The following is a 12188-nucleotide window of genomic DNA, read 5'->3' as shown; positions in this document are numbered from 1 at the left end:
TCGACGGGACTGGATCAAAGTATGCAACCAATTGCAAACCGCATGCTGTTTTATCTTCGTAGTTAGATGTCTGGCCGTGGTTGCCTGGCACGATTGTGCCAGCTGACAGCGGTAACACCGTATTTGTGGCGTCGATCCTTTGGTGTATTTGCGCGTAGTAATGTATAAATGGTGACCGCTTGCTACTGGGGTCGTGAATATAGGATATTGACACAGTATTTGAATTAAAATGCCTTTTTAAAAGACCACTAGTATAAATGTAGTATTAGTGTAAGTAAACAATTATCTTAAAAGTACATATACGTAGGATACACAAGCTAGTCATTCATGTTTTACATTAAAATTCAGTAATGTGTAGTGTATTATCACATCAACTACATAATACGTACGTCTGCTTCTTTTAAACGACAGGCTTTAATATCGTATTTTCATTCGTAGATAATAAGGTAAATTGTTGAATTTTTCGAATGCAAACCTGGCCTGCATGCTAAAACAGATAGTCCCCTTAGTTAAGGGTATATACAACTAGCAGGAATATTTATTTCTATGTAAATGTTTATCTGAAAACGCCACTTTATTTTTCAGAAATGCTTCACATTGTAATGTTTGGCATCAATCAGTTATGGCGTCGCTGGTATTTCTGAAATGGAATCATAGTTACTTAAAATAATAGTTAATGATCACGTGTATTGATAACTCTTAATATCACATGAACTGTTATATGTACGATATTGGATTCTGAAACGAGAAAATAATTACAATATAAAGAAGTGAAACTCCAGCTGCTGTAGCAGTATTGAATTTTCATTAAAAACAGTTAGTTGGTCCTTTATTTAAGGCAAGTGACCGATTGCCAAAACAGTTCAAAACAGCACAATACAGCACACTACAAACCAACTTAAACACAAAAAATGAATAAAGCTGGGGTCACCGCCTTGGAACGGTCAATGCAAAGCATAAGTCATGCTTACTGAACTGGCATATGTATGCCTTAGAGGTGAACTCGTTGTAACTTCTCCCATCGCAATCTACGTCATCCCATTGGCCTAGGCGATTCCAAAGAAAAACGCAGCAGTCTTCTGTTGCATGATATTGATCGACGTAGCGTGACGGAACCCAGTTTGTATACTTCGTTTTGGTCAGCGGAATGCCTGACAAAGTTGGTGAAAAATAGCGGTCGTAGTTTAAAAACTGCTATTTATTATCATCAATAACCCGACCATGTTTTACCATTTAGCTTATATTTGTCTTAATTGAAAAGGTTCTTGACAACATACCCTTTAATGAGCGCATGTTACGTCTGAAATAAATTAAAAAATAATAAATTATAACTAGATATATTTTTTGAAAATCCGAATTTCAAAGATAAACACTACACTGAAAACAATTATTCATATTGTGAAAAGTACACATAAATGGTTTAATTCAACTATCCGAACCTGTGTCCCACATCCAAGCTTCTTCATTTATCTGGTCATGAAGCCCGATCCAGATTGGATGAAGATATTGAATGTTCCCAATGAAATTGTAAATGAAGTCATTCGTAGCGCCGCTCTCAATTTCTAAAAGATTCCCACTACGGTTTCTGCAGTCGTTTCGCGCCGCTTCCCAAGAAACGCTCCTGTTAACGTACTCGTAGCAGAATATTCCGTTGTTTGTCACATATCGAGTGTTGGAGGTACGAAGCAGAGAAGTACAATATGCCTGGTTTGACAAGTCTGAAACATGCACACACAGCTTGTGTTCAGAAGTGTTTACATTTTGTAATATATACATACACGTTTACAAACATGTTACTATAGCTTTAACAATACAATCATATCAACACGTATGTACCAGCGTTGTTGATATCAATGCTATATTAAGTATAGCTGTTGACAATCAAATACTAACAGTTAAAAATAGTTGGTGGTATTGCCTTTTAAACAATAACTCATTAATATATTGCTGTTACAATATAATATCGTTTGACAAGGAAACACATGTGTACAATATTGGTTTGTGATTATGCAATATTTTTATCATTGCCCGTGGAACCCTGATTAGGGTGTTCAGTCACTTTTTTTAAAGCGAATGGAATACATATTTTGTTTTAGATAATGAAACAACATGGATAATAGATCAAAATACTTTTTATTTCATTGAAATCGGATAACCGGTTTAAAAGATATGCAACTTTAAAGTCTGCGGGTTTATACAAAATGTGTGACAAATTCTATTATATAAGCATATATAGTACATGGCACCATTTTTTAATAAAATGTCATAAATTTAATTCATTTCTCAAAATAGGCATCTGGAAGTGTTTTAAAACTATGTAAATGTATACATTTTTGGAAAGGTTGTGACATTTCGCATTTTAATAAATTACTTTTAAGTTAATTTTAGCACGTGACAACAAAATGGCCGCCAAAATGGCTGCCAAGATGGCCGCAAAATAATACTGACACAACAATTAGGATGAGAACCAGGCACTTTAAACTAAACCTGTATACATTTTTGGAAAGGTCATGCTAGGAGGATTATGAAAAAATACTTAAATAGCTCTTTTTGACATCTGGAAACAAAATGGCGGACAAAATGGCCACCAAGATGGCCGCCGCCACATTATTCGTATATAAAATTTGAATTTGATCAAAGAAGTTTATACCTATATAAATGTATACATGTTTGTAAAGGTCATCTTATGGAGAGTAATAAGATGTGACTTCTTTGATCATTTTGACATGAGGAAACATAAAAATCAACAAAATGGCCGCCAAAATGGCCGCTAGATAATACATAAAATTAGAATTTGAACAAAACTATATAAATGATTACATTTTCTGAAAGGCCAGGCTATGTAGTGTAATAATATATTGCTTCATGGATCATTTTGACATGTACATACAAAAGGCAAAGGATCAATAAAATGAATGCAATATGTAATGCAGGGAGTACATGTTTCTATAGAATTCTACATCTTTTGAAATGATGTAAAATTCTATAGAAACATGTACTCCTCGCCATTTCACAATAGTTCTACATAATCATCAGGTCCCCTTTTTTCAGATCTATCAACAGAGGGAAGAACCAGATACTGTCCTTGTCCTCTTCATATTGGACATTGTACTCTGTTTTAATTGTGTCTTTGTTCACCTGTTTCACAGATAATACTCTTGCATTGAACCACATTTCAGATCCATTTTCAACACATTTGTGTTGAATATTTCTCCCAACTAGTTTATTTGGATTTTCTATATACTCTGGCAGTGTTTTTTTCTGTTGATCAAGTTTCCTTTTTTCTCTAGCTTTAAACAGTGTTTCAGTAAGTTCGTTCTTCTTTACATTAATTTGCGATCTTGATTCATCTAGGTCTCTGTAAAACAGACCGGGCTTTATTTCTTCGGTATCAATGTCGTTTATATCGTTTTGTTCTAAAATTTCTTTCAAATTATTTACAATTTCTGCATCTGAATATTTACGTTTCTGACATGTCTCCTGAAATAATTCTTTTCGACCTTTTGACCTTAGAACTGACTTGTGGAATTTTATTTGGATTAAAAGTGCTTTTCTGAATTCAGTTTTTTCCAATGTGTTTTGAGCATTTTCCAACTCTTCTAACCCCCAAGGTCCTCCATATTTTGAAATCTCTCTACTCAATTCGATTTTTGAATGTTTTTCCTTATTTTCTTTAGCTTCAACTTTCAATTGTTTTGCCCTTAATTTTGATTTCATGTCCAGTTCGAGCTTTTCCTTTCTTTCGCGAAATGTTTTCTTAACTGATACCGCCATTTCTCTTGCATCATTTAGAATTTCATTTCGGGTTGGTTCATCCAGTGATCTAAGCCATGAAAAAGGTTTGTTTTTTGTGCACATAACTATTGCTTCCAATGTTAAAGTTGATGATGCTGGTTTGGCTCTAAGTAAGTTGTCCAGGACAGCCATATCTCTTTCAGAGATTGCATTTGTTTTGGGGACATTGGAAGCCATTTCAATTAGATACTCATTTGGATTATGATACTTTCCTTCAGGTAGTTGGGTCTTGGCCTGCCTTTCAAGCAAAATGAGCAATTGAGCACACAACAGTTCTAAGGCTAGAACAGTCAGGGCATCAAGAGATGGATCATTTGTTTCCTTAAAAAGCGAATGATATACTTCATCCTTTATAATAGGAACATTATTTTCATCGAACATAGATTCACCTGACAATGGTATTTTACCATCCTGGGCCCAATTTGTCAAAGTTATTTTTAGTTGTAATAGGTCATCATTGAGTGATAGTATTGACCCAGTTTGTTCGAGAATGCGCCAAAAAGGGCCTGTTACTAATTTGTCAAGAATGCCCATAGCTCTGCACCCAGCAAGGTATGCAGGCTCCTTAACATCAAAATGAACTGATTTTAAAAGACCATTTTTGTCTGGCCAATCATTTAAAAATGATTCAATATCTTTGCTATGGTGGTAGACGGCAGCACAATCATGAAATACAACATTAATCCTATGACCATGAAACGTCACTAATTGATTACGTTCATCTTTTCCCTTCATGTAGGTTTCAAAATAACTATGGACACCTGCCTTGTCTGACCCTCTCTTGGTAAAGGCTTTAGCCGCGGTGCGTGCTAAACGAATAGACCCGCTTTCATTACTATTGAATGAATGAGGATTTTTGCCATCACAAACAATGTGTTCAAAACTAGACAGTGCTTTGTCTGCTTCCGTGCCAAAATTTGCCAACAAATGCAACCTGCATGAAAAATGGCCCATTTCAGATATTGATTTCTTTTCATCTTCAGATAATTTGTCGTAATTTTGCACAAATGCCGGAATAAGGGTGTTCCTCAAAGTTTCAATATTTTCGTTGAACACATTATTTGTGGCGCATTGATCGCTCATAAAACTTTTTATAGAACAAATCAATTTAGCCCTATTTTCTTCCGTACCTTTACCAAGGGACTCAGACAAGTCAGAAACCATTTCTTGAAAAACATTACTATATGACAAGCCATCCCCACCAGCTACTTGTCTAAGGCCGATGGTCAATGACTTACCATTTTTTAATGTCACTTGGGCACCTTCATAATGGTCATGAAACTTGGTGGTTGCATCTTGATGTAAAACATTGCCCGATTTTGATAAAGGATCGAACTCCTCCAACATGGCCTGTGCTACCTGTCGCGATGCAACCATTTTAGCTTCAGCCATCATCCAACTTAACAGCGCTTTACTTGGAAGTCTTTCAGGGACTTTCCCTGTAAAGGTAAACAAAACAGTTTTAATTATATCTGACAGCTTGTTCATGCTTACATTACATTCCGTAAGTAAAGACATACAACATTCCCTAACTTCATTAGTATATTTGCCCTCACAAAAAGTTTGAACTGATTCGGACTCTAAAATATCAAAGACATTTTTTAGTTGTTCTATTTCTTTAGATTTTCGATCAATTTCATTTTCAAATTTACAAGTCTTTTCTTCGTGTTCTTGCTTCATGTCTTTTACACTAGCTTTCAAATGATCCACTTGTTTTCTTAATTTGGATATACTCTTTTGCAGTTGATGTTTCTGAGTCTTCATTTCAGATTTTGTCTCATTTTCTAAACGCAATGCCTCCTCTTTTTCACTTAAATCAGATCTCAATTTTTTGTTCTCTGATTGAATTTCAGAAACTTTACTTTTCAATAAATCTACCGTTTCATCCCTTCTTTTCAGTTTTTTGTTAACATTTCGTAAATTGCTCTTTGATAATTTTTTCTGGGTTTCTATTAATTTTTCACTTAGTTTTTTTACAGTCTCTGATTGATTTTGAAACTTCAACTCACTTTCTTTAATTGTTTTATTTGATTCTTCATTGTCATTAACTCTAATTTGATAGTCTTCACTTGCTTTTGTTAAAGCTGAAATTGCCAGATTTAATTTGATTGTAAGATCATCTACTTTATGTTCAAGATTTTCATGTTCAAGCTCAAGCTCTGCATAGCTTCTTTTCATTTGCCTATTTTCTTCAACAACACTTTTTGTTTGGTTTAAGATTTTTTTAGCTAATTCTTGTTGTCGTTCATTTTCAAATGACCCTGCAATGGATTCTGATTTATCAGTCAACACAAATTCAGATGATAGGTAGTCACCAAGACTCAGTTTTTTACTTTTGTTCTTCTTTAGTAATTTAACCTTTTCACAGCATTTTGAAATTTTTCTCCTTAGGCTATCCCTATTATTTGCGTTGAAGTTATATTTTTCTATGAGAATATTTGAACATTCCATATCGCTTTTACAATTCGCTCTCAACTGCATTAGTTTTTGTATCGTCAAATTTTTATCATTTTGAGGTTCCTCGAAGCATGGTTGTGCTTCTGCCATGGCTAATCTAAAATTGATAAATGTTCATCTGTAAAACTTTCATGCGATAATTAAAATTAAACAGAAAAAAAAATCGGTTACTTCATTATTTTTTAGGGGAAAAAATCAAGTGTCTTTATGATGATACTGTAATTACTACAATGCATCTTTTGATTTTCTTAAATTTACATAATTGTTGGTACAAGTAACAAGAGTGAAAACAAATTTCATTTTAGATTTAAATTAAGAAAAAATCCTGATTTTCGCTATGTAACATTCATGAAGAATAGTAATATTGGCCAGTGTGGGGGTCGAACCCACGTCTCCGCATTATTAACACGACACTCTAACCAACTGAGTTAACTGGCCGCATAATACATGAATCAATTTATTAGATTTTAAACGTTAAATGTTTCCCAGCAAAAATGAGAATATTTTCATTCACGATTATTAATTTATTAAACAATTTAAGGTAAAAAAACAGAACAAAATACAAACACAACAAACACAAACCTACCGGGTATGAATTCTGTGTATCCTTCTTGCAGCTCTCGAGTTTAAAATCAAACCGAATTCAACGTGGAAAAAACACCGTGAAACATGTGTAAAAACGGAAAGATCAATGCAAAGAAACATTTTTATTCTTGAAAAATGAACATTGAAAGCATGGCAAAATATACAGCATATAAGCAAGTCAAAATACAGATTGATTGTTGATATTATGCTATACTAAAACACTATCCGAAATCATGTCAGCTCTACTTTCACTTTCAGTATGTCCAAATTTCTATTACATTTCATGGTTATAAAATAAGCTTTTTGCCAGTAAATTAGGTAGCACCGACATTATCAACACACAAGCAACAATAAAAAACACTTTATCCACACTGGCATACATCCGGAACAGTATCTGACAGTGACAATAATCTGTCATACCCTTTTTATTTGTCTCGAAGAATTGACAGTTACTTTATAAATTATTAGTTTGTAAACAAACTACATAATGGATTTTTTTTAATCCGAGAATATTCGTCGAAATAAGGCAAGTTATACATTTTGGGACATGATATTTACAACTTGTATGCGCATTAAATGTATTTAAAATCGTTACGATTCGGCCCAGTTAAATCGAAAATAAAGTTGCATTGTCAATACTGAAAAAGCGTTGACGACATACGTCCGCCATGACTGATTACGCCGGGTGGGAAAATTTTCATACAGTGGTCTCATTTCGCCATGCTTCCGCTGATCATTTCAAGCGCAATTGGAATAATAACTATTGCAATCGATTCCTGAAAAGTTTACCTTTCTAATGATACCTGGCCGAAAAAGAAATTTACATGTTTTCTAGTCTAAATTCTCGACATTGTTTTTGTTTATGTTACATCTCTGCAGCCGCAGATCGCAGAAAATTCGGCCGACCACCATCATATAGATAATTTTGTAACGAATATTTTGATTGGATAATATCAACCAATCAAAAACGGAATCTCCGCGGAAAGCACTTATTAGCAAGGGTATCCTCCCGAAAAAGCACTGAATCGCGCGTCATCGACTCTCGATTCAATACTATTTTTGTCTCACTATTGACGTCACGTGACTGAACACCCTACCCTGATAATATTCAATTTTCTTTTATACCTAATGATAAAATATGGCATTTTTTAAGTGAAATAACAGCAATTTTAAACCGATGAAAAGAACAAATTTTCGGAACTCCTTTTCTATATTTAGATTATCATAAATAATTATATATATATATATATTTTCTATGATCACGAGTGAATTAAAATCGACATACCACCGAATCCAACACATTTTCATTTTATTTAATGCTTAACTTCACCGTTTATTTACATTGTAAAAGAGTTTACTGGAAATTCCACTGGTTTAATGACGTCATTTCGTCATACTTGTGACGTTATTTAGTGCTTTGAAATGTATTGAGGCGCGCCACTGGAGAAACTTCGAGAAAGTGTAACTTTTCATAGAAAGGGAAACAGCAGGTTATTTTCTTGAAAAAGGGGCATAAAAGAAAATTGGTTCATGTCAGAGTAAGATCTTTTGTTATTTCACTCGTGATCATAGAAAACTATTTTTTTACATATAATTTATATGATCACTCGTGAAATAACAATCGATCTTACACTGACATGAACGAATATCCTCTATTTCTCTTGAAAAAAATGCAACAAATGGTCGTATACGTATTAACATATTTCATCGATTATTAGAGATTTTGCGTACGGACCATATTGAAAAGTCCATACATGTCATTCAGTTTTTGTGGTGGTTGAAATTGGTGTTGTTGTTATATCGGCAGCTAGTGTAGTGATTGTGCGCATAGTAGATGTAGCTAAAGTAATCGTTGGTGTAGTTTTAGTTGAAGTGAATGTCGTTGATATCTTTGTTGTTGTAAAGATTAAAGTAGGCCTTTGTATTGTAGTGGTTCTAGTAGCTGTGCTTGCTGGTAGCGGGGTGTGGTGGTTTGTGTGTTTCGACGGATCTGTCAGATGTGTCGTGGTGGCGGTAGTTGCTAAAAGCTGACATATAACATTGTTTTGTATCCCATCATCAGACGTGCATTGTCGAAATAAACCACCGTGGAATAAATTTTCCTCTATTTCGGCAGTGCTGAAATAAAGCTGTCACGCGCGGCGGAGAATGGTCATATTACTCGGAATCAACTATAAAGTAATCATTTTAATAAAATCGAAACAGATTCAACGAAACAAACAATTTGATACCAAGATGTAATATATGTTTAACAAATAATGCAACTCAAAAAGGAAAAAAAAAACATAATGTACAAATATTAAGTGCGCGTACTCGTGACGTCATTATTAACACGTCATACGACACAATGCATGTTCTTTCACGCTAAAGCTGCAGTTGTTTAGTGTGTTTTTTTCATTATTTCTTAAAAATCGGGGACGTAGAGGTATGATAGACAGAAAAACAGGTTAGTTACTGATCTTTTTGTAATGTATAAGGCTCGGCACGATTAAAATAATTAAACAATGTTTGCTTAAAAAAGCTTTGGGATTTTCCGTGTAGTTCGATTTTCCTATTCTATTTTTAAACAAATAATTTACAACTAAGAAATTTGATGGGATAAATCGAATACAAGGTCGGTGCCAAATAAAGCAAAGTTTATTTTTATTAGACTTTCCTGTTCTAATTCGTATCAAAATTCAAAGAGAAATCGTTTTAGTGGTACACATTTTTACTGCTTGTCAAAATGAGTGAATATACTTATGTCGATTGTAGGCTTCCTTAGTCCTTCATCATGTCATGCGAATGTGTTTGTGAAGTTGTTTTTTTTATTTCTGAATATGCTTACTTGTAGTCGTTGCTGGAACAGTTGTAGGGTCTGGCGTTGTAGTAACTAATAACATGTATTGATAATATATTATAATATATAATAATATATATTACCAATTGGTTATCACAAAATATTACAATGATCGTATATATCTACTCTGGGTTTAGCGTTTAAATGATTTAATATGATTTCATGTTCAACAATAAGCAGCGCCCAAGCCTGCTATCAAAACAAACTATATTAGTTGGCAGACAAATACAGTTGTACAAATTATTATATAGTAATTAAGCCTAAATATAAATATTTGACAGCATATAGTACCATGCTGTTCTTGAGGAATAGATCCAAGACACGTTTGGATTAGGGTGTCCGATGTCCTTCTGATGTATCCATACTGGAATGATTGCGTCAATATATGGTGTATTATGAATGTGTTAAGAGTCCATATGCGCAATGTTGTAATAGTGTTCATAAAAATTTATGTTGTAAATTTAAAAATCATTATAATGTTGATTAGCGTTAAATTAACTTGTCCCTTAGGTTTTAGGAAGACAGTAATTAAACAATATTGTTTAAAACATCAGATTTAGTTTCCCCGTTGTGTGCACTTCAACTGTGTATATTAAATTGATCGTGTTTATTAAACCGTAGCCCAAGCTTACAGCATTATATGTATTTATTCACATGTTCGTTCGTGTATAACATGTCTTCGTTAATGTAAATTGTGCAGCATCAGTATTAACATAATAAAATGTATGCCAATATTTTAGTAATATAAACTGTCTCTACGTATACAATGTATTTTAGGAAATACACATTTGAGTACCTTTGCTTCGTTTCGCGTACTTAAAAAATAAAGAAATAATGTTTTATATCAAAAGCTAATCATTCAGAAAAGCATTAACTCCGTACCTTATTTTCGTTGCCAACAGCGGCATAGGCTTCGTCCAGCCCGGGTATGTCAAAGTACGCTCTGCAGTCAGTTGTATACATGTATCCGTTCACTTTGGACGTATTCGTTGGCTGCTCAAGAATCCCCGTCACGTTTTGGTACGAGCAAAGGCATTTATAATCGGCCTCTATAGCCGTGGAAAACAGTACAACTGCCAACAACCATTGTTGCATGCGATCTCTGGTAAAGCCGAAACGACATTTATAACGGGACACAAGAACGGTTCGTTAATTTGTAACATTGCTTCAAATAATTTTCTTCTGTTTACACATTTCATATTGGTCAAACGTATATTGCTTGTATTTATCAATACGATAATTGTTGACATAACGTCAACAAAATGATTAAATACGATGTAATCGAAATAAATGCCCTAATTTTTGTTATCAAGCGTCTGTTTGTAAAATTTCAAAATCAATGTTTTGAAATAGCTTTGTTATAACATGCATTTTTTTGTTGAATAACACGTTAACTGTCGGTTATATAATATACACGTTTTATGAAACAAAGCTCATAAAGAAGGAATAATATTTGTATTCATCCCTGCTTTACGTGCACGTGCTTTACGTACACGAACACGTTATTCACAGAGAAACTCGTACATTCAAATACTGGAAATATTCTATGACTGAATATATTACCTTACTTGATTCACTTTATATCCCATGTTGTGCGTCTCGTATTGCAATGCTTAAAGCAAGGCCTTCGATAAGAATGTCATGTCTTATCTTAGAAGAACCTAAATTGTAGCGCAGTGCGTGGTTAAGTGTTTCTTTTTCTTCATTTAAATCACACAGTAAGTCTTAGTTATATTTGACTGTGTATCTTTTGTCATATGAATGTATGTGCATCAACGATCATTAATTAAATGAACGGATGACGTACTTACGACATCCGGTATTTTAAATAAGTAAATGGACATATGCACACACGGCAATCTCACTTAATATGCCACCCGCATCAAAACTGTTTTTGTATTATGTAACATAATTATACACACGCAAACATCACGCTTTATAATTTAAATGACAACATAGTGTAATAGTTAAGAGTGCTTAATAATCAAGTTATTGCCCTGATCGTATCACGACCAACTACAAAGCGATTACTGAAGTCAACAATAATACGTAATTTACAGAATGAGAAATACAATTTGCCAATATGGATGCAACTGTGTATCACAACTGTTGTTCGTGTTACAGTTTAATGGGGTCTACGGGTCTCTATTGGACGTGCAGGCAAAGTAAATTTTGTAAACGTTCGTTTAGGACAAAAACACTGTCTACTGCAAAATATCTCTTATCTACGTCTATACTAATGTGTGTTTATTAATGAATCCTTTTAATAATGGTAATGAGACACCTTGACTGAGTGAAATATTTATAACTAACCAAAATTATTGACCACATTTGTTCTTCACATAAAAAGCATTGATACTCGACGGTGTAACGTGTTTGCGGTAAGGCAAACAACAGGATCATAACGAGACCAATGTAAGACTTACTGTTTCATCATTCTTCTCAACACGCTGGCGAATATATAACTCGATAGCATTCTTAATAATAAAACAGGTGGGGAAACCTGTTTAGT

The 12188-nt window shown here is 33.9% G+C and overlaps 1 protein-coding gene and 1 non-coding gene across 4 annotated transcripts in view; both read right to left on the bottom strand.

Moving 5' to 3' along the window:
• Positions 1-553: 553 nt before the first annotated feature.
• LOC127842006 (uncharacterized) overlaps positions 554-12188 on the bottom strand; it is a 28692-nt gene continuing 17057 nt past the window's right edge. The window contains exons 1-8 of one of the 3 annotated variants that reach the window (XM_052371305.1): positions 11240-11348; positions 10559-10778; positions 9968-10040; positions 9665-9709; positions 8597-8857; positions 1440-1718; positions 972-1151; positions 554-640 (exon numbers count right to left, since the gene is read on the bottom strand). In XM_052371305.1, the coding sequence (XP_052227265.1) occupies positions 621-640; positions 972-1151; positions 1440-1718; positions 8597-8857; positions 9665-9709; positions 9968-10040; positions 10559-10778; positions 11240-11265 (1104 nt within the window). In that variant the 5' untranslated portion in view covers positions 11266-11348 and the 3' untranslated portion in view covers positions 554-620. Of the gene's footprint in view, positions 641-971; positions 1152-1439; positions 1719-8596; positions 8858-9664; positions 9710-9967; positions 10041-10558; positions 10779-11239; positions 11349-12188 lie in introns of those variants that run through there. The other 2 variants (XM_052371303.1, XM_052371301.1) reach the window with 2 other exon arrangements.
• Positions 6618-6690, bottom strand: Trnai-aau (transfer RNA isoleucine (anticodon AAU)). The gene has a single exon. It is a non-coding gene; the product is annotated as a tRNA-Ile (tRNA).

This window comes from Dreissena polymorpha, chromosome 8 (assembly GCF_020536995.1).
Source record: "Dreissena polymorpha isolate Duluth1 chromosome 8, UMN_Dpol_1.0, whole genome shotgun sequence".
Taxonomy (NCBI): Eukaryota; Metazoa; Mollusca; class Bivalvia; order Myida; family Dreissenidae; genus Dreissena; species Dreissena polymorpha.
This window is presented reverse-complemented; position numbering and strand designations above follow the sequence as displayed.